The 22,585-nt window shown below is 40.0% G+C and overlaps 1 protein-coding gene across 3 annotated transcripts in view; it reads left to right on the top strand.

The window, feature by feature from the left end:
- The window catches only part of CEP192 (centrosomal protein 192), a 135,146-nt gene that overhangs the window by 111,207 nt on the left and 1,354 nt on the right, over positions 1-22,585 (top strand). For 2 of the 3 annotated variants that reach the window (XM_086682398.1, XM_086682399.1), the window contains exons 36-45: positions 2,554-2,732; positions 3,340-3,463; positions 5,226-5,331; positions 5,765-5,972; positions 8,635-8,714; positions 9,662-9,757; positions 14,583-14,702; positions 15,153-15,274; positions 17,795-17,924; positions 18,380-18,438. In XM_086682398.1, coding sequence (XP_086538524.1) covers positions 2,554-2,732; positions 3,340-3,463; positions 5,226-5,331; positions 5,765-5,972; positions 8,635-8,714; positions 9,662-9,757; positions 14,583-14,702; positions 15,153-15,274; positions 17,795-17,924; positions 18,380-18,438 — 1,224 coding nt within the window. The remainder of the gene's footprint in view (positions 1-2,553; positions 2,733-3,339; positions 3,464-5,225; positions 5,332-5,764; positions 5,973-8,634; positions 8,715-9,661; positions 9,758-14,582; positions 14,703-15,152; positions 15,275-17,794; positions 17,925-18,379; positions 18,439-22,585) is intronic. The other variant, XM_086682400.1, reaches the window with a different exon arrangement.

Genomic DNA, 22,585 nt, shown 5'->3' with positions numbered 1-22,585 from the left:
GTCTGTTCATTCATTTTGTTTTTTAGATTCTACATATAGGTGAAGTCATTTAGTATTTGTTTTTCTCTGACTTATTTCACTTAGCATAATACCCTCTAGGTTCATGTTGTCACAAGTGGTTAGATTTCATTCTTTTTTTATGACTAATATTCCACTGGGTATATAAACCACATCTTTATCCATTCATCTGTCATGGACACAGGTTGCTTCTGTATCTTGGCTGTTTTAAATAATGATGCACTGAACATAAGGGTGCATATGTCTCTTCCAGTTGGATTTTCATTTTCTTTGGATGAATATTCAGAGTAGAATTGCTAGATCATATGGTAGCTTTATTTTTAATTTTTTGAGGAACCTCCATACTATTTTCCATTAGGGGCCACACCAGTTTACATTCCCACCAGGAGTGCACATGGGATTCCTTTGCTCTCCATCTTCGCTAACATTTATTTGTTGTCTTTGATAATAGTCGGTTTGACAGGTGTGAGGTGATTTCTCATTATGGTTTTGGTTTACATTTCCCTGATGCTTAGTGATGTTGAGCATCTTTTCATGTGCCTGTTGGTCATCTGTATGTCTTCTTTCGGAAAATGTCTATTCAGGTCCTCTGCCCATTTTTTTGATCAGGCTAGTTATTTTTTTGATACTGAGTTGTATAAGTTCCTTATGTAATTTGGATTGTAACCTCTTATCAGATAAATGATTTGCAAGTATCCTCTCCCTTTCAGTAGGTTGCCTTTTCATTTTGTTTTGATGACTTCCTGTTCAAAAAGCTAGTATCTATCCTTCTCAAATTATTCCAGAAAGCTGAAGAGGAAGGAAGTCTTCTAAACTCTCTTAATGTGACCAGCATTACCCTGATAATGAAACTAGGCAAAAACACCACAGAAAAAGAAAATTACAGGTCATTATCCTTGATGAATACAGATGTAAAAATCCTCAACAAAATATTAGCAAACTGAATTCAACAATATATTAAAAGGGTCCCTATACTTTTAATGATAATTTTTTCTAAAATATGTAATCAAATAATTAAAGATAGTAGTTCACATTAAAAATTATTTTGAAATTCACTTAAATTGTGAGAAACAGGTTCTTAGGATCAGCTTTATAATTTTTAAAAAATTGTTTCTGACTTATTTGCTGGTGCCTCCATTATTTCTCTGGGCAGTCGAGGTCTGATTTCAAAAGGAGCAGGGGAGAGGGTAATGGGTAAGAGGCGAGAAGAGGATTCCCTCTGTCTGCTGAGTGTCTGCTTAAAATAAAGATGTAGCTCTGCTGTATGGTAGAAGAATTTGGGCACTGCCCCGTTGAACTTCAGGTAAATCATGTGCTACTGTGATTACAAAATTTATTCAAGTTACAATTTTTTGTAATCTAAGGCTTATTAGAAAACACTTTTAACACTTAAAAATCTTAAGCCTCATCAGCATTTCTCACCATAGTATTTTGCCTGGAAGACTATGTTTGGTGTTAGCATCATGAAACCAGTTATCACTGTACAGTTATAGATACATTAAGAGTTTTGTTGTTTTGGGGGGCGCCTGGGTGGCTCAGTTGGTTGAGCATTCGACTTCAGCTCAGGTCATGATCTCGCAGTTCGTGGATTTGAGCCCCGCGCTGGACTCTGTGCTGACAGCTCAGAGCCTGAAGTCTGCTTTGGATTCTGTGTCTTCCTCTCTCTCTGCCCCTACCCTGCTCACATTCTGTCTCTCTCTCTCTCTCTCTCTCTCTCTCTCTCCCAAAAATAAACATTAAAAAAAAATTTGTTTTTAATGAAAAAAGTTTTGTTGTTTTTAAAAAAATTCTTAATATTGGGTAGTTTTCTGGTAAACCTTTTAAGAGACTTCAGATGGCATGCTGAGGTCAAGACAGTAAAGAAATCATTGAGTATTCTAATTAAAGATTAGTATAATAATATTAGACCTATACTGTATTTTTTAAACATTAAGAATACACAGTGAAGAATTTTTATTCCATGAAAGATACACAATATATTACATAATGCACCTTTAGTTTTATCTAAATGTTTTTTTTTTTTAATTTTTTTTTTTTTTACATTTAATCATTTTTGAGAGACAGTGTGAGCAGGAGAGGAGCAGAGAGAGAGGGAAACACAGAATCCAAAGCAGGCTCCAGCCTCTGAGCTGTCAGCACAGAACCTAACATGGGGCTTGAATTCACAGACTGCAAGGTCATGACCTGACCTGAAGTCAGACACTTAACTGATTGAACCACCCAGGCACCTCTAAATGTTTTTAGACTTAGGAAGAATTCATATAAAAAGGTGACACAGTCTGGCTTTTTATCTTTTTTTTTTTTTAAAGCAGAACATTATTAGATTTCTTTTTTTTTTTTTTTGAGAACATTATTATATTTCAATACACAACTTCTATTCAACCAAAAAGTAAAACATCACAGTAAAAATGTTGGTGAGAAAACATGGTATTTCATTTGCAGTGCATGGCAAATGGTTAACATTCTTAGTCATAAGCTTTTATTCATATTTTATTTTTTTCCTCTCCCCCTCTCTGTTTCTGTCTCTCTCTGTAGTGAAACTGACAGTTCTGGGAAACATGGTGGCAATGTTTCTTTGGATGTTTTGCCAGTTAAAGGTCCTCAAGGTTCTCCACTTCTTTCAGAAGCTGTTCGCCCACCTCAAGATAAATCATTCTCGAAGGAAATGTGGGCTGTCCAGCCTGAACACTTGATTTTGATAGCTCCTTCTCCTTGTGAGTATATCAACAATAACACAACAGCAGTGAGCTCTGGAAACCAGGCCTATACTCATTCTGAGTCTGTGGCTCATCTAGTAATGTTCATGGACTGTATGCAAAGGTGACCAGTGGCTTACACAGGTCCTCTTCTACGTAGGTCTCTTTGAGACCTACCTCACGCTCAACCAGAACATTGTCCGGCACAAGGCCATGGTCCTCATTCCAAGCTCCCAATTCCCCATATGGCAGGGCCACTCACCCATGGGCCCTTCATCCTACTACATCCCTTGCCCCAAGGTACTTGGCCTATTTTACTAAGTCTTAACATTGATATAGTTGGTTCAGAGTAGGAAAAAATATGGTACCAATGTATGTGCCCAAGATAAGACCAGGGGATAACAATTTCCAGATGTCCTTTTTTCTTTGTTCAGGGTGTTGAACTTTGTTCAGTATCTTTATAGTTTCCAAGAGTAAACAAATGGTCTTCTTTTACCAGGGATTTGAAATTCCTGTAAAGCAAAAGATGGTAGACTAATGTATTTAGGATTCATTTTTACTATTTATTAATTTTTTTTTCACTAATGCTAAATGTAAGTTATATCTTACTTATCTGATATAATAGGTGACCTGGCAAAAACTGCATGTTTCCAGATTTTAAATAATTCCATTAGGTTACTGAAATTTGAGTTGTACTGGCCAGCACATTGCCTTACAGTAACACCACAACATGGATTTATCCCACCAGAGTAAGTATGACTTCCTTTTCCTCCAGATTTTAGTCAGGTATTAACATGGTGACTTTTTAAGGATCAAATAATACGCCATTTTAACTTATTCGTTAGAATTTTGCCATATCCTCCCCGTACTGAGCTCCGTTTGGTTTTGTGAGACCACAGTGAACTTCAGGATTCATGCTCTTCGGCAGAATAGAGACCATGTCCACAGCCAGTTATGGTGTACATAGCCTAAAAGGGTCAAGAGGTATGAGTGAGTTGGGAAGGATTTCCTGGAGTGGAAAACATCAGAATGTGTAGATGTGTTACTCTGCCTACCAAATTACAAAGCAAGGGATGCAGTTGGGCATACGATGAGAGGTGGTAGTCCCTAAAGCCCAGAGGGTTCTATCCTTGGTTATCTTAGGTCTGGCTCAATTTATTCTGCTTGTTTTGTCTAAAGGACATTTTATAGACAAAGTTTCCTGATGTTTAATATGTCTGAGCCATAACCTAGCTTGCTGTTTTGCACAAAGACTAGTCTAAGACAGAAGGAAGTATTTGGGACCAAATGCTGATGAACAGCTGTCCACTGTGTGCAGCTTAGTTACTGATAGGAGGTAAAGCTGCAGTTCTACAGCTTTTCAGGAACGTTGTCTGGGTCAGCACAGAACATTCACATCTGAAAGTCACTACCTATTTGGGGATAGCAACTTTGCAGAAGAGCAGCATGAATTTATTAACTTTTGCAAAGTGATGGAGTATGCATTTTAGGAGAGTTTAGTGACTAGTATTGAGGTACGGTTAGGCATACTCCAGAGAAATATTCCTAGGACCAAAGCAATCAATTAAACATTTACTGATTAATAGTTGGAAAGTTAGGGAAATGAATTGTTCATGAATCACTTTTTCTGTCACCCTGTGTATTTAGCCATTAGGAATGGAAAATAATCTTGCTCTGCCATTTTTGATATGTATGCCAACGTATCTTTTGTAACTGGTCGTTTCTTCTAAGTCACAAATCTGATTACATTGTCCACATTTAAAAGTCTTCTTTGACATTCCATAGCTCTTGAAGAGAACAGTGAACACAAAATTTTAGCAACTGGGTAAATAGCAATATTGTTGGGGCACCTAGGTGGCTCAGTCAGTTAAGCGTCCGACTTCGGCTCAGGTCATGATCTCACGGTTCCTGGGTTCAAGCCCCGCATCAGGCCCTGTGCTGACAACTCAGAGCCTGGAGCCTGCTAAGGATTCTGTGTCTCCCTCTCTCTCTGCCCCCTGCCTGCACTCATGTTCTGTCTCTCTCTCTTTCTTAAAAATAAATAAAACATTTTTAAAAAATTAAAAAAAAAACAGTATTTCATTTATTTCCCATCCCCCCTTTTTCTTCCAGTTTCTTTCCCAGTTATTTAATTCCCTTTATACTGTGACTGTATCATTCTTTATTATGATAAGTTTTATGATAAAGTGCCTCAGAGCTTCTGTATTTTAGTCTTTTGCTCCAGAAGTTTTAATTTTGAATTGCTTTTTAAATGGTATTTCTATGGCCCGGTCTCTTTTCACATGAGTTTTCCCCTTCGGTTCATAGGTTTATGTCACTCAACTTTTTGTGAGCCACGGAGGTGGGGCTGATATAAAATCACATGTGGATGGGATCTCACCTCTTCTCAGCTCCTTCTTGAGCAACACGGAAAGAGTTGGTCATTGATGGAACAGTATTGATAACTCTGTGGTTATTGCTATTAAAGTATAGGATGTTCTTGTTTTTCATTATTAAATTCTTTCTTTTTAGGAGTAAGCTACAAATTCTTGTGAGTCCTAATTCCTCCTTATCCACAAAACAGTCAATGTTCCCATGGAGTGGTTTGATTTATATACACTGTGACAATGGACAGAAGGTACTTTTAGTGTTTTTTAAGCAAATTTTTCCTGTTTTGCAGCTTAAGTGTCAGGAGGCTTATTAGCTCTACCATCTCAGAAATGAAATGAAGGGGGCTATTCTTTCAGCTGAACTAGACTTATTCAGACAGAGCACTTAGCACATAGTTTTTCCATTAGCAATCTGAACAGTTCTCCTGAGTGGGGGCAGGAATGGAGAGTGGGGCCTAGAAACCATTAGTAATTTGCAAAATCTACTTTGAAAAAGAAGGGAGTTGGGGAAGAGAGGGAGGAGTCAAAGATTCACTTCGAGATCTGAATAAACTTTCTCATCCATCAGTGTTTTCCATTTGTTTGGCATTACTTTTCTCCACCGTGATTTAAAAATAGGAATTGCTTCTTTAAAATGATAGCTCCATTTGTGTCTTATCTCCTTTATTTGGCTCATTTCAGAAAATTGTGAAAGTTCAAATTCAAGAAGACTTGACCCAAAAAGAACTCCTCACTCGTTTGGCTTCCAGCCCATTTGGAATCCTTTCCCCAGGAACTGAGCCTTCAGTTTGTCATCTGGTAAAACCAATGACAAAACCACCTTCCACAAAAGTTGAGATAAGAAACAAGACTGTTACTTTTCCTGCAACAGAACCTGGTGAAACTTCAGGTGTGGTTCACAAGTTATGTAATTCAAATGGTCACTGATCTGTTGAGTCTAACACTGTTCTTAGTGAGCCATATTGTAATGACAGGGATAAAATTGTCCTCTATTTCAGGAGAGAGGTGGTCACTGGTAGTCATTTCAATGATGGGCAGGATTTGGGGGAGCTTTAAAATCCTAAAATGTTAAATCTAGGTGTTTAAGAACTATTTATATTCTGGGAGTCTCAGATTCTACCTGGTCAGAACCATCCCTTCTCAGTTCTCACTAGGTCTTTTACTAGACTGCTAATAAGCAGCTGAAGAAGAGAGGAAAGTGGGTAAAACCTGGTTCTGTCACTCACTAATGTGACTTTGAGGTGCTACAGAGGTTAAATAGACTCAGTTTCCCCATATGTAAAATGACCATCATAATTGACTCCTCTTACAGAGGGCTTTGAGGAGTAAATGAAATAACATATGTAAAGCACTTGGCACAATGTTTGTCACCTAGTGGACACTTCGTACTGCTAATATTCTTCAAATGTCCTGAGAACACTGCTTTTGCTCTCCCCTCTCCCCTGCCCATGATGGCTCAGTCTCAGTGAATGGGATTACATGTGGGACCTGTTGGAAAGGGTTTGGACCTTCTGTCACATGACCCTCCACTCCTTGCCTCTCTCACTGGCTTTGTCTCCTACTCATGCTCAGATTCTACTGTCCATCAAGACTGTCCCCCTCCGACCATCACCCATCGCTTCGCCCGTCTTCCCCACTCGTGTCCTCTGGGAGTTCCAGCAGCTCTGTGGCTTCATTCAGATGTTCAGGCCACTGCCCCTGCTACCTTCTCACTCTCCACCACCCCAGCCTTGTCCGCTTCTGCTTGAATTCTGTGGTCTGTCACTGCAGTTACTGCCTTAGGAATGTTTTTAACTGCTGTGTGTCCCTCCTTCTGCATTCCTGTCTGGCAAGATCCCAACCCTTGTTAGAGCCAGACTTTTCCCAGCCCTGTGTCTCTACTAGGCAGCACTTCTGGAGAAACCTGGGGCTGTGTCCACGGATTCATGGTCTCAGCTCTCAGATGCTCCTCAGTACCAGGCTTTCCTACCAGCCCTCCTTGGTGTGTGTCCTTTCCCATTTCTGGCCATCGTTTGACAGTTTCATCTCTTCTCAGCATCCATCTGCTGCTCCTGCTCTCTCTCACTCTTCCTAGCTCTTGACTTTGCCTCACTCTTCACTGCCAATATAAAAGCCATTAGACTAAATGCAAGACTTCTGCTTCCATCCCAGATAAACTCTTCTGCTTGGAAGCTAGGCTCTTCTCAAGGCCTTACTCCACCTCTTCTTTCTCCTGTGTCATCAGTTTCTCCCTTTGTTGATGCCTTTCTGTTGGCACACAGGGCACCCTGCCGTCACATGTTTAAGGAATACCTTCCTTGGCCTCGTCTCCTTGCTGCTCTCCCTGCTTCCTCGGCATCCCTCCCTCATGGTGGGATTGTGCTCTCTGCCTTCCTTTTCTTAGTCTGTAGCAGAGCTGGTGCTGCCATCTTGCCCTGACCCCACTGCTATAGAGGTCACTGAAAAGGGAGCATCTCTTCTATGGGTCTTTTTTTTCAATTAGCAGTAATTGCACTTCTGATAAACTTCATTGGCTATGATACTGCCACTGTGCAAAGCTTATGGGTCTTTGTTAATTTGACCTCTCGACACTGGCGACCACTCCTTCCTTCTTGGACTACATACTTCTTATGCCTCTCCTGGTTTTCCCTGCCTCACTTGCTCCTTCTCAGGTTCCACTGAGGGCTCTTCTTCCTGGGCCTGCCTATGTCCCCTTCTTTCTCTCTGCTCTCCCTTCACCCTGCTCAGCTTCTATGGGTGGGCATCTCACAAACAGAACTCTTAATTTACCCATGAAACCAGCTTCTCCAGCCTTAACCTGTGTCAGTGAGTGGCACCACTGTCTGCCCATTAAGCCAATTCCCTGGAAGTTGATTGCTTTTCCTCTCTCTCTCCTCATCCAGTCCACTAGCAAGTCCTTTGCAGTCTGTCTTCAGAATGGATCCCCTGTCTGCCCACTGCTTTTCCTCCCACTGCTGTGACTCAGGCCTGATACAGACCACCCCGTGCATCCTCTCTCAACTGCTGCTGTGGCGCCTTACCAGGACTCCTCATCTACTCTGACTCCCTAGTGGTCTCTCTTTCCCACAGCAGCCAGTAATTCTTTACACATGTAAATCATCTTATTGCTCTCTTGCTTAAGCCCTTCATTATACTTTGATTAAAAACCAAAACAAGATAGGGGCACCTGGGTGGCTCAGTTGGTGAAGCATCTGGCTTCGGCTCAGGTCATGATCTCACAGCTCATGGGTTTGAGCCTTGCGTCAGGCTCTGTGCTAACAGCTGAGTCTGGAGCCTGCTTCGGATTCTGTGTCTCCTTCTCTCTCTGCCCCTCCCCTGCTCACACTCTGTCTCTCTCAAAAATAAATAAACATTAAAAAAAAATAAGGTACTTGTAAATCTTGATTTTGTTAGAAAATACTATAAATTCCTGTTGGGTTCCTCTGGGGATCTAATGATTGTATTTTTCCCCCTATGATGAGGTAATTAGTCATTGTTACACATTGTCACAGTAATCTGCTTGTTTACTTACCTCTGCAAGAATTGAGTTGTGATATGTGTGTTCCTTGTAGAAAATTTTCTGGAACTTGAGAATCATGGTAACACAGAAGTGAAGTGGCATCTGTCATCTTTAGCTCCACCTTATGTCAAGGTCAGTAGTAATGGCCTTAAATATATTCATTTTAATGTTTAAACTTTATGCAGGGTGTTTTAAAACTGAGTTATGAGCATAGGTTGAGATTACTGTCTTTTTTAGTTCCACTAATTCACTTACTTGATTTTCTCTATAGATGTGGCTAATATATGCCCCATCTTTTTCACAAGGTGGTTTTGAGAGTCAAATTACAGAATGGATGTGAAAATCTGGGCTTGCTCATTTAATGAACTACCTTCTACAGTCCTGATTTTTATCTGAAATAACTATTTTGAAAAATATATAAAAGCGTTGTTATGGAACATTGTGTGTATGCACGTGCACGTGTGCATTCATTTTTCTCTCCCTTGTTCTGAGTGCTGTTTTGTGTTTTCAGCGGGTAGGAGCTAGTGCAGGAGACAGAAGTGAATGTTCTGTGTCAGTGTGTGCTAGCTACTGTATACTGCAAATAGTCTCTGCCAGTAGGTTCTGTCTGAATTAAGCATATTGTCATGTGTGTTGTTTACAACACTGTGGCCTTTTTGCCATGTGTTTTGTGTGACAGAAGCAGTTTTGAGCCACAATACCCACAACATACGTGCAAAAGATAGTGCTGGACCTACTGAAAAGAAATAAACAACTAGTTTTGCATAGGTTATTAAAATGCACATTCAACAGGGTCTTCAGGGTTTTCGAGGAGAAGGCAAATCCTTTGATATTATGAGCGTCATCCTAAAGATGACTGTAGCCAGGAAGGAATGGTTGCTGATGGAGGGAGGAGAGGCAGCATGAGGTCTTGTGTGAGCTGAGTTTAGTAGCACTCCTGCTTCTAGGCAGGCTTTGAGCTCTCCTGTGCCCTACAAAACCGGTTTGTGTGTCCTTGGTAACCATAAAGATAACAGTCTCACTCTGAATTGATGAACTGACTTTTATATTTTTTCATTTGATTGCTTAAATGATTGTAGGGAGTCAATGACAGTGGAGATGTCTTTAGAGCTACCTATGCAGCATTCAGATGTTCTCCTATTTCTGGTATACTGGAAAGCCATGGAATTCAAAAGGTGAGTGTTGACATTTTTTTTTTTTTTTTTTACAGCTTTTGGTAAGAAACTGGTGTTGTTTGACCAGGAGTGCTTTTGTTTCCACCCAGAGTAGTTGCTTCATCTAGACTAGTGCTGCTAACAGCCAGGTTGCCATAGGAGAAGAGGTCTGCCTCAGTACAAGTCAGTCGAGTGCTTCCTGCAGCAGAGGTCTTGCTTTCTACATAGCTAAACAAAATGCCATACTTAGTGGTAGGATTGATTTACGGTTGTTTTTTTTTTTTTTATTTTTTTTTTTTTATTTTTTTTTTTTTTAACGTTTATTTATTTTTTTGGGACAGAGAGAGAGACAGAGCATGAACGGGGGAGGGGCAGAGAGAGAGGGAGACACAGAATCGGAAACAGGCTCCAGGCTCTGAGCCATCAGCCCAGGGCCTGACGCGGGGCTCGAACTCACGGACCGCGAGATCGTGACCTGGCTGAAGTCGGACACTTAACCGACTGCGCCACCCAGGCGCCCCAATTTACGTTTTGGTATAAGCACTTCATGTGCCTGCAGGCTGCCAGTACTTAGAACACACTTCGAGTAGCTCTAATCTAGGCAATAGTTTTGTCCACTAGCCCTATGAGAAACATCTACCACTACTTAAAAACAAGTCAGTGTTCATATCATAGTCAACAATATATCTTCATGGGTAAATGGTGATGGATCGTTTTAGTACCAAGACCCTCTTTTTATTTTTTTAATGTTTGTGTATTTATTTTTTAGAGAGAGCACAAGCAGGTGAGGGGCAGAGAGAATGGGAGAGAGAGAATCCCAAGCAGGCTCTGTGCTGTCAACACACATGGGGCTCAATCCCACAAACCATGAAAGCATGACCTGAGCCATAATCGAGTCAGATGCTCAACTGACTGAGCCACCCAGGCGCCCCATAGTATCATGACCCTCTTAAGTTCTTTTTTTTTTTTCTAAACTTTATTTATTTTTTAGAGAGAGAGAGACAGAGCGTGAGCAGGGGAGGAACAGAGAGAGAAGGAGACCAGAATCCAAAGCAGGCTTCAGACTCTGAGCTGTCAGCACAGAGCCTGACGTGGGGCTTGAAACCATGAACTGCAAGATCATGACCTGAGCTGAAATCAGATGCTCAACCAACTGACCCACCCAGGTGCCCTCATGACCCTCTTAAGCTCTAATTTGTTTGTAGACCTGACATAGTTTCTTCAGATATCTTAGTGACGCTAGTAATACATTTTTTCATGCCAACAGCTGAAACTCAGTTAAACTGTACCATTTATATGACATTGGTCCATTTATTCAGGGATTTAGACTTGTAATCAGTTCTATGCTACAGTTGTAAACTCATTACTGACTATAAAAGAATCTTTGAGCAATGATCATCACAAACTGTGTACTTTAGTAGGTCTGTATAACAGGCTTCTAGAGCCTGGCTTTTTGGGAAGGATCTGCTATTCTACAAGCATAGTTTATTTTACTTCCCAGCCCACGATAGAGGCAAAGCAGCATAATAGGGTACAGACACATTGTTCAACAAAAGGTGGGAGGAGGGTTGGAAAGAAAAAAAAAAAAAGCCAGCAGGAAAGGCATCCCATGTTCATGGATCAGAAGATCTAACATTACTAAAATTGCAGTACTTCCTAAATTGATCTATAGAGTCATTATAATCCAAATTGAAAATCCCAGTTGGTGTTTGGTTTTTTTGTTTGTTTTTTAAAGAAATTGACATGCTGATCCTAAAATTCATATAGACATGCAAGGGAACCAGCATAACCAAAACAATCTTTTTTTTTTTAAATATAATTTATTGTCAAATTGACTTCCATACAACACCCAGAACAAAGTTGGAGGATTCACACTTTCTACTTTCAAAACCTACAGTAATCAAAACTGTATTGTTGACATAAGGGTAGACATTTAGAATATGTGGAATAGACTTGAGAGTCCCCAAATATACCCTAATATTTATAGTCAGTTGATTTTTTTCAATAAGGGTACTGAGACAATTCAATAGGGAAAGAGTATTTTCAACAAATGGTGCCCAGACAACAGATACCCACATGCAAATTAAGTTTGACCCTTACTTCACACTGTATCCAGAAAGTAACTTGAAGTACACCATAGACCTAAATGTTAAGAGCTAAAACTATAAAATTCTTGGAAGATAACATAGTAAATATCCATGACCTTGAGTTAAGCCTTGGTTTTTTAGATGTGACACCAATAAAGCACAAGTGATAAAAGAAAAAATAGATGAATTATCAAAATGTAAAACTTGAGTACATCAAAGGATACCATTAAGAAAGTGAAAAGGCAGGGCGCCTGGGTGGCTCAGTTGGTTGGGCAACCGACTTCGGCTCAGTTCTTGATCTCACAGTTTGTGAGTTCAAGCCCCGCGTCAGGCTCTGTGCTGACAGCTCAGAGCCTGGAGCCTGCTTCAGATTCTGTGTCTCCCCCTCTCTCTACCCCTCCCCTGCTCACGCTCTGTGTCTTTCTGTCTCTCAACAATAAATAAACGTTTGAAAAAATTTTTTAAAAAGCGAGAAGTCATCCCAGATTATGGGAGAAAAATATTTAGAAGTCCTATGTTAACGAAGGGCTTGTATCCAAAATGTATACAACTAGATAATACAAAGACAAATTACCTGTTTAAAAAATGAGTACAAGAAGGGCACCTGGGTGGCTCAGTCGGTTGAGTGTCCGACTTCGGCTCAGATCATGATCACAGTCTGTGAGTTCAAGCCCCGCATCGGGCTCTGTGCTGATGGCTCAGAGCCTGGAGCCTGCTTCCGATTCTGTGTCTCCCTCTCTCTCTGCCCCTTCCCTGCTCATGCTCTGTCTCTCTCTGTCTCAAAAATAAATAAAAACATTAAAAAAAATTTTCTTTACAAAAAATGAGTACAAGAACTGAATAGACATTTCTCCAAAAACAGATATGAAAGTGGCCAGTAAATACATGAAAAAATATTTAGAATTACTGTTCATCAGGGAAATGCAAAAACAAAACCACAATGAGATATCACTTCATGCCCCAGGATGACTGATTTCAAAAACCAGCCAGTAATAAGTGTTGGCAAAGATACAGAGAAATTAAGACCTTCGTACATTGCTGGTGGGAATGGAAAATGGTACAGCTGCAATGAAAAATAGTTTGACAGTTCCTCAGTAAAGTAAATGTAGACTTACCCTATGAGCCAGCAACTCCACTTCTGGACATATATCACAAAACATTGAAAACCAGCATTCAAACAAAAATTTATACACAAATATTCACAGCCAAAAAGGATAGAGGGTGGCTAGAGCCTGGGTGGCTCAGTCGGTTAAGCATCCAACTTCGACTCAAGTCATGAGTTCAAGCTGAGTTCTCACAGTCTATGAGTTCAAGCTCCGCGTCAGGCTCTGTGCTGACAGCTTAGAGCCTGGAGCCTGGTAAGGATTCTGTGTCTCCCTCTCTCTCTGCCCCTCTCTGCTCACACTCTGTCTCTCAAAAATAAACATTAAAAAAAAATTAAAAATGAAAAAAAGGATGGAAATAACCCAAATGTTCATCAACTGATAGGTGGATAAACAAAATGTATGTCCATGCAATGAAATATTACTTGGCAATAAAAGGGAATGAAGCACTGATAATATGCTACCACATGAACCTTGAAAAAACATGCTAAGTGAAACAGTCCAGACACAAAGGCCACATAGTATATGATTCAGTGCGTGTGGAATGTGTAAAATAGGTAAAGCTGTAGAGACAGAAGGTAAATATGTCCTTGCTGGACATGGGAGTGAGAGAGGGGAGTGGGAAATGACTGCTGACGGTATGGGGATTCTTTTTGGATTGTTGAAAATATTTTAAAATCAGATTGTGGTGGTGGGTGCCCAGTTCTGAAAATATACTAAAAACCCTGACCAGACTTGAAGTGGGTGAACTGTATGGTATATGAATTCTGTCTCAATGAAGCTTTGAGAAAGGAAAAACAAGGATGCAGGACTAGATTGTCTCTTGGGAATTTCTCCTTTCACATAGTACCAGACATAGAAATGAAACCTCCATGAAGTCTTTGTTTTTTGCTTACCATACTGCCAGATCACATTTGTTAACTGAATTCCAGGTCTGGGTACTTAATTTATGTTAGGGGAGATCTTCTAACATCTTCTGCCTAAGTAACGCACATCATTCTGGGACCATTTAAGGAAATACTACCAAAAAGCACAACTATTGATGTGTATAGTTAGTGATCCAAATTAGGGTCACTTAAGAGTTTTAATGTTGAGTTACTGATTAGTGATCCAAAGATACTGATTAGTGATTAACCTAACTAATAGTATTTTTAACACTACATTCTTTGATAAAGGAAGCACTTAACACTGGTAAACTTTGTAAGATACTGCTTTTAAATATTACAGCTTTCTCATCCTGAGCTTTTTATAGGTTGTACTCATACAGTTCATATGTATAACTTTGAAATGTGTGGTCAGGGTAACTGGTTCTGGGCATTAGGCCTTTACTGCACGGCCAGCAGAGGGTTCCATAAGCATTGTAATGAAAGACTGGATTGTGTTTCTGGGATGACCTTCCTCATTTAGGTCTTGTACATGACAGCTCTAGAATTTTTTGATAATGTAAATAACATTTACATTTTGAGGAATATGTTACATAGAAATCTAAAGAAAAATGTATTTTGGATGTGGTATATAGTAACAAGACCACCAAAAGTAGAATTGTTCAAATTCTTTTTCAGTTAGCAGCAAAACTAGCCAGTGCAAAACCGTATACCAATTACAGGTACATGAGATTTGGGTCTAAACTTCTTCCCTGGATGTGTTGTTTTGTAGGTCTCCATCATGTTTTTGCCCAGAGATAGAGGAGATTATGCTCAGTTTTGGGATGTTGAGTGTCACCCCCTTAAAGAGCCTCACATGAAACATACCTTGAGATTTCAACTCTCTGGACAAGTGAGTGTTACACTGAATTTAAGTAAATTATTGTGTGTATATATTAAAAACATTAAGTGAAACTGACATGGAAAACTGTCCTGAAAGTGCAGACTATTTTCCTGGTATTCTAATTTCATTAATTCTGTTGTCTGGCCCTGTCATCTTAATTTTCTCATTTGCCTTGATTGATTGGCATGTTTGAAGTCTGAGTTTGGGTTTATGAAATCTATGACTTGATTAAGAGTGTGTGTGTGTGTGTGTGTGTGTGTGTGTGTGTGTGTGTGTATGTATGTAAAAGAAACTGAACAGTATAAGGTATAGTGTTTGCAATTTAGGGAATTTAAAAATCTTAAGTTTTCTTTGAAAAATTAAGAAGGAAATAGTAGAATTCAAATGGGTAAATTTCCAGATATTTTCCTAGTATTGATTTCTCATCCCCCACCCTGTGATTTTTTTTTTTTTATACAGAGTGTCAAAACAGAAAATGAGCCTGAAAATTCAGAAATTTCCACAAACTCTCTCATTAAACTAGATAATTTAGTTAAACCCCGGAGACCAGCTGTATCAGAGGCTTCTGCTCTCGTACCTGGGTATGTTGTTTTTGTCATTCTTATGACAAATTTTCCAGTACTTTACTGAGATATAATTATATACAGTAAAATGCTCAGTGACCTTACCTATGAGTTTCCATGCATTGCTACCACTCCAGTCAAGACAGAGCATTTCTCTCACCCAGAAAGCTCTTAACACATCCCTTTGCAGTCAGCCCTGCCCTCACCCCAATATTTGTTCTGTTCTCATCTTTTGGCATAGGTTGGTTTTGTTGAATTTCATACACATACACACCCCTTGAGTCTGGCTTCTTTCACCACACATAATTTTGGGGGATTCATTAGTGTTGTTGAGTATGTCTGTAGTTTGTCCCTTTTCATTATTGAGTATTGCTTTATGTGAACATATCACAATTTATTCATTTTCCTGATGACACTTGGGTAGCTTCTCATTTGGAGCCATTATAAAGGAAGGTGCTATGAACACTATTGTGTGTATTTTTGTGGAGATATTTTTTTAATTTCTTTTGGGTAAAAATACCTGAAAAGTAGAATTGCTGAGTCACATGGTAAGCATGTGTTTAACTTTATTTATATTTTTTAATTTTTTAAATGTTTATTTTTTTATTTTTGAGAGAGAGAAAGAGAGTGTGAGCAGGGCAGGGGAGAGACAGGGGGAGAGAGAGAATACCAAGCAGGCTCTGTGCTGATAGCACAGAGCCTGACATGGGGCTCGAACATGTCTGAGCAGAAATCAGGAGCTGGCCACTTAACTGACTGAGCCACCCAGGCACGCTGTTTAAAAGTATGTGTTTAACTTTAAAACAAACTGCCAAATTGTTTTCCTGAAGTGGCCATACCATTTTATGTTCCCAAAAACATTGTACAAAAGCCGATTCTTAAAAACTTTTTAAAATGTGTATTTTATACCAGTAGCTTGCACAGCTGTGATGAAAATATTTAAGTATTTTACCTAATACACATGTTTTTTACAATCCTTAAGTAACTAATATTTAGATCTTTGTTCTGGAGGAAGATGCTTATAAGAAAAATATATGTTGAATACCTACTAAATTTAATATAAATGTGGTCATTTATTTTCTAATAGGAGTAAATAATGTGTTTTGTAAGAAATTAGGCTCCTTTAAAGAGTATGTGTTCTTACCACACTCTTTTGATGCTGTTTACTCATCTGCTCATCTCGTAATTACTGAGCACACACCATGTGCCAGGTAGTGGAAGCAGAACTGCCCTCGTCCTTGCCTCCATGGACTTCACTTCCTGGAGGAGGAGGCAGCACATCAACAAATTATCTCACTAACAGGCTTGATTACAACTTGTGGAAAGGACTGGAAGGAAATAAATGGGAAACATGACACAGGGAGCTTGATGTGTGATACCTGGGAAGAGCCTCCCTGAAATGGGACCTTTAAGTTGAGGAGGATGAGTGGAAATGATGGAGGTAAAGAGCATAGGAAAAGTTCCCAGCATTGTGAGGACTGGCTTGTGGGGATCGTTGGCCCTCGAGGAACCAAAGGCAGCACATAGGCCTAGAGCCCAGAGGGAGGGAGAGTATGTGAGGGGAGGCCAGAGGGTGGGTGGGCAGAGGCAGACCACACAGAGCCTTGCATGTCAGATGTTAATTTGGGGGTTTATTTGGGAAGCTGTTGGAAACCACTGAGTGACATGATCAGATTTCAGTATTTATAGAAAAATCCTCTGTCTGTGGTACAGGCTGATTAGGAGGAGGCCAGGGTAGATATGGTAAAACAAGTCTGAAGCTATTATTAAGCAGACCAGGATTAAAGTAGTGTCAAGGAAAATGATGAGAAATGAACAGATCTGAGAGGTATAGAGGAAGAAAATTTGAAGGACTCAGTGGATGGGTTGAGTAAGGGGGCTTGAGAGAGAAAGGGGGTCAAAGTTGGCTCTCAGAAAAACAAGTGGAGGGTCAGGTTTGAGGAGAAAGATCCCGGGTTTAGTCTGTATTTATGGTGACATATCATTGTGTGGTGATAGGCATGTTGCCCAGAGGCTCAGATCTGGGAGTCATGGGGTCAGGTCGATGGATCACTGAGATGGGATTGCCTAGGGAGACTGCAGGAAGAACAGTTAGGGATGTTGAGGGCTAGGCCACACGGGACAGCAGCATTGGCAGTGAGGGAGTGGGCATGAGCCTGCTCAGACTGAGTATGGCATCTAGGTCACTGCCATCAAATGCTGCCAAGAGGCCAGAGCTTGTGTTCCACTCTCAGGGTAGTCTGTCCTGAAAAATGGGGATCATCCCATGGACTGCACTGGGAGTGGTCCAGCTGAAATGGACTAAGGTGAAAGGAACACCTGTGGATGCATTGAGTGTGAGCCGAGTGGAGCCGAGTCACCTTATCTGAGTGCTCTGGTGGGCATTTTCTCTTCACACAGACTAGTGAAGTTGCTGTTACAGGACTATTTTCTGACTGAGTTGTGAGAGAAAACACAAATCAACCCTTTCAAGATTAATGTATATAGCCTAACTTACTGTGGAATTTAAATGGTTAACTTTTCAACATGTTTCCAAAGCAGGCAGCTTGACTTGACTCACCGTGGGGTTTATGCCCCAGAAGATGTATATCAGTTTCTGCCGACTAGGGTCGGGGAATCAAGGACGCTGAAAGTCAACTTGCGAAATAATTCTTTCATTACGCACTCTGTAAGTTGGAAATAGTACTGTGGGCTTTGGGAAAGTGGATATATTCAACTATTTTATAAATATTTTCCTAATAATTTAGAAGCTTGTTTTATAGATTATACCTAAGTTATAACAATGAGTTAATTTTTTAAATGACTCATACTGCATTTGGAAAGATACTCATGGGAAGAATTGAAAATATTTAGCATTTGTTTTCATATTTTCATTTTTAAAGTTTTCTCTCATTTTCTCTTTCTTCTGTACCATTATACCAACATATTTCTGGATAGCATTTACTCTAGTCAGAACTAGGATAAATTCATATTGAAATTCTTTTAAATTTGTTTTCATGTGCAATTACCTAATTTTGTGACTACACTTAAATTTACTAAATATCTTTAATTAAAGAAATGTTTTAAGTATGCTCAAATATCTAACTTGCATAATTTCATAAAGTGTTTCATATTAAATTCCAGCTGAAGTTTTTAAGTCCCAGAGAGCCTTTCTACGTCAAACATTCAAAATATTCTTTGAGGTGAGTTTATTATAAATCAAAATGTTCTCATCCTAGTGCAGGACTTTGTTTTCAGGACTAAAAAGAGCTGAGGAGCCTGCAGGGAAATCATTTCACGACTGCCCATAAGTGTGCTCTACTGTCTAGCAACCCAAACTTTGTGCAATGGTTTGGACTTAGCATATGATTCCTGTTACCTGGTATTTTGCCAGCCACATAAATACATAGAAGCTTAATCATCTTGTGATTAACTTTAGAATAATTCCTGCTTCAAATGTTATTTTCACTGTGCTAAGAATCAAGGAGTTAAATTCTCAATAATTGGGACAAAAACCTTCCCAGATTAACTGGGGAAACTTTTATTATATTTTCTAGTTGTCATTCTTCAAATACCCTATATTGTTCTTAAATCCGGGCCTCATTTTCTTGTAATCCTTGCTACTTTTCATTTTCCATATGATATACATTTAGATATCTCAAACCGGTTTAATAGTAGGGTTCTATTGGACTTAACACTGAAGAATAATTTTCTCTTCATCTTTGAATCTTTAAGCTACTTAATCATAAGGTATTTCATTTTAGCATTAGATGATTCCGAAAACATGTTGCATGAAAACTTGGACCACTGTGCCTAGGACTAGTCTAGGACTGCCTCTTCCTGAGGTACTAAGGCCAGCAGTGCCATACTCTGGACAGTTGCACGTATCTCTAGATCCTGAAAAGATAAGACACTGTGCGAGGGAGGCCCTTCTCTCGTCTCCTTCTCTTTCTTTTCCCTCCAAACCTGCTATTCCTGTACTTGAGGTTCTGGCACTCCCTTTGCCTCCCAGGGGACTGACTTAAGGGCACAAACTGCAAATTAAACAATGAATGTATCTAGAAAGTTATCATAGGCTTCATGTCTCTAAGCCTAGGTTTCCTGATTTGTGAAATGCAGTGCTCCTGGCAACCTGGGCTCCTTAGGAGGCTGACGTAAGCCATCTGTGGGTGTCAGCACCTGGCCCTATGGGAGATGCTCAGCAGGTGGTGACATCTTCAGCAGTACTGACAATGCCCTAATTTCAGCCAGCCTACTGGGGGTGGGGGGGCGGTCTGTGAAGACCAGCCCCACAGATTTTGATGGAACACCACAGATGCCTGCATGTCCATGCTTTTCCATTAACCCCTTCAACAGCCACATGGAGGAGAAAGACCTAACTTCATTTATTTGGTTTTTTTTTTTTTTAATGTTTATTTATTTTTGAGAGAGGGAGAGACAGACCAAACACAAGCAGGGGAGGGGCAGAGAGGGAGACACAGAATCCGAAGCAGGCTCCAGGCTCTGAGCTGTCGGCACAGAGCCCAATGCGGGGCTCAAGCCCACAGACTGTGAGATCATGACCTGAGCAGAAGTCAGACCCTTAACCGACTGAGCCACCCAGGCACCCCAGAAAGGCCTAACTTTAAAAAACAAAAAACAAAAAACACTAACAACATTTTCCAGCTTCTCTACTCTTGAGTCCTTGACTCCCAGCAGCCTGTGGACCTCCAGTCAGTGAGCCTTTGCCCTACTGGTTTAAGACAGGTGGTGCTAGACTGTTACAGTAGATGGACGCTGCTAAATACATGAGTGAGAAGACCAAGTGAAGTACACTCCAGGTCACAGAAAAACTTCTCTCCTGACTCCTCCACAGGCTAAAATTTTACATAAAGTAAAGCAGAAAAGCTGGTTTCTTTATACATAAGAATGACTTCTTTCAACTTTGCAGAAGCAAAAATTTGCTACAGTAGCTCACTTGAAAATTTTTACACAAAACTGAAATAATGGTGCTTCTTCTTGTAAGTGTTGAGTGCTTTTGTATTTATCCCAAATATTAGACACTTTGACTTTGAACAGGGGCTCATGAAATACAAGTGCTTGGGGAGAGCAGTGATTAGCTTGCTTTAGCAGGTGGAACAGAATCTATTCTGAGAATCTGAAAAGCAGTTCCCAGTTTTCTTTTAGTGGTGTTTTTGTTCATTAGATGGTTCTTTGCTCTATGATACCATTAGCTCCACCCTTCCAGAGTAATAATGTGACTTTACTCATCTCTAGGGTACATGAGGTAATCAGTGCCTTACTACAAGTATGCACCTCCCCAGGGCAGTTGTGAGGCATGATGGGGCTGCTTTTACACATGAAAGTGCCCTGAGGCCTTTGGGATATGAACCGCAACATAAATAGGCCAGAAGAGCTTCACCCAGAGGTTCTGGGGGTTTTATCTAGTGCAGAGGCGGGGAACATGGATGGGTGTTAGGGATATACCCCCCTTTTTTTATTTTATTATTTAAAAAAATTTTTTTATGTTTATTTATTTTTGAGGCGGGGGGAGACAGAGCGTGAGTGGGGGTGGTGGGCAGAGAGAGAGGGAGACACAGAATCCAAAGCAGGCTCCAGGCTCCGAGCTGTCAGCACAGAGCCCAATGCGGGGCTTGAACCCACGAACCATGAGATATGACCTGAGCTGAAGTCAGACGTTTAACCGACTGAGCCACCCAGGCGCCCTGGGGATATACCCCCTTAAAGCAATAGATTATAAGGAAGGTAATAGGGAGAAGGAAACCCTGATTATCAGTTTTTTTGTAAAGGTCGTTTTGGGGGGTCTAGGTGACCATCTCTATCATATCTCCATAAAAAGAATTCATTCATGTTCCCACTTAGCCCTGAAAAGCATTCTTCTGTTAACCTATTGTTTTATTCTAGTTTAATCTCTGCTGTGACATTTTAGTGACATGTTTCCCCTCTCCTGTGCCCACGTCTGCATGCACCCAGCGTCCTGGCAGGCTCCTGCTGCTGACCTGCCAGACCCTGCTGTCTCATTCCAGAGGGCTTTCTCACAAAAGTCACAGCCAGGGACAGTGCTGTCATTGAGCTGTTGTTACTTCTCACCAACACACACAGGAACCAAGCAGTTTGTTACTTTGTGATGGTACCTTGGCTGTGCCAAGAGTATTCCTTTTAAATTAAAAGAAAGAAAAGAAAAATGATGGTTTATAGAATTTTCAGGTTATGTAGATGGGGGCAGGCAGTGGAGGATGCAGTTTGAATGCATGTTCACAGCTGCTGTATCCCTCTCTTAAAGCATCTTTGCTCTTTGTGTGCCTGTGCCGTAACAATAGCCCTTGCCTGGTACCTGGTAAGGGATTTTGAGCTAGACCTGTCCCCTGGGTTCAGCATACTTTACTGTTACCTTTAACGTTTAAAGTTGTGTGTGTGTGTGTGTGTGTGTGTGTGTGTGTGTGTGTGTGTGTGTGTAGAGATTAAAAGCAGTTTTTAATAATAGTACAAGGTACTATGGTAAATATATCCATGTTACTTGAAGTGTTCTAGAACTATGTTAAATTTTATAGTTCTTTCTAAATCGCATTCAAGTTTATTCAGAGTATCTGTAAATCTAAAACAGATGATATATGTTTATCATAATACATTTTTAAAACACTTTCTCAGTTGAATATAGAACAGTTCTGTGTTCTATATTAAAATTTGTTAATGATGGGATCTGTCAGATTTATTTCAGGATATTTTATTACTTTAGCAATTCATAAGTTATAAAGCCTCTTAAGTTGGCAAATTGTACTACATTATTCTGGGTACTGAAATGCTAACATGAAAGAGAAAATGGTAGTTTGTCAGTGCTGGGCACTAGGTACTGTGTTTTTAAATTTGGACATGGGAAATTAGGGTATAATGCATTAGGGGAAAATAACCCAGACTTAAAAATTTGGTGTGTGTGTGTGTGTACGTATGCATGTATTTTTAAAATTCTGCATAATCAGTTATATCCAGGAAAAGGGTTTTGAAATACTAAAACTGTTTTCTAAATTTTTAGCCCACTGCAGTTATATACCCAAAAGCTAACACTGTACACAGGAAATGTGTTGGAAACAAAAGCATATATCAGTTCCGATTGCTGAACTTTAAGACATGTAGTTTGGAAATGAGACTCAGGGATGAACTACCTTCCCTCTGAGGGAAGTCTGAAAGCTATTAATTTTCACTCAAAACAAGACTAAAGGTCAGTGACATCACATAGGCTTTGATGAACTTTATGTAGTTTCATTCACCATGAGGATAAAGGTGTATTTTAAACTCTTAGGACCTGGTTTTGTGAACAGAAACCTCCCAACATAATACTTTTAAACACAGGGT

Source organism: Puma concolor, chromosome D3 (genome assembly GCF_028749965.1).
Source record: "Puma concolor isolate L17-30 chromosome D3, mPumCon1.1.hap2, whole genome shotgun sequence".
Lineage (NCBI taxonomy): Eukaryota > Metazoa > Chordata > Mammalia > Carnivora > Felidae > Puma > Puma concolor.
This window is presented reverse-complemented; position numbering and strand designations above follow the sequence as displayed.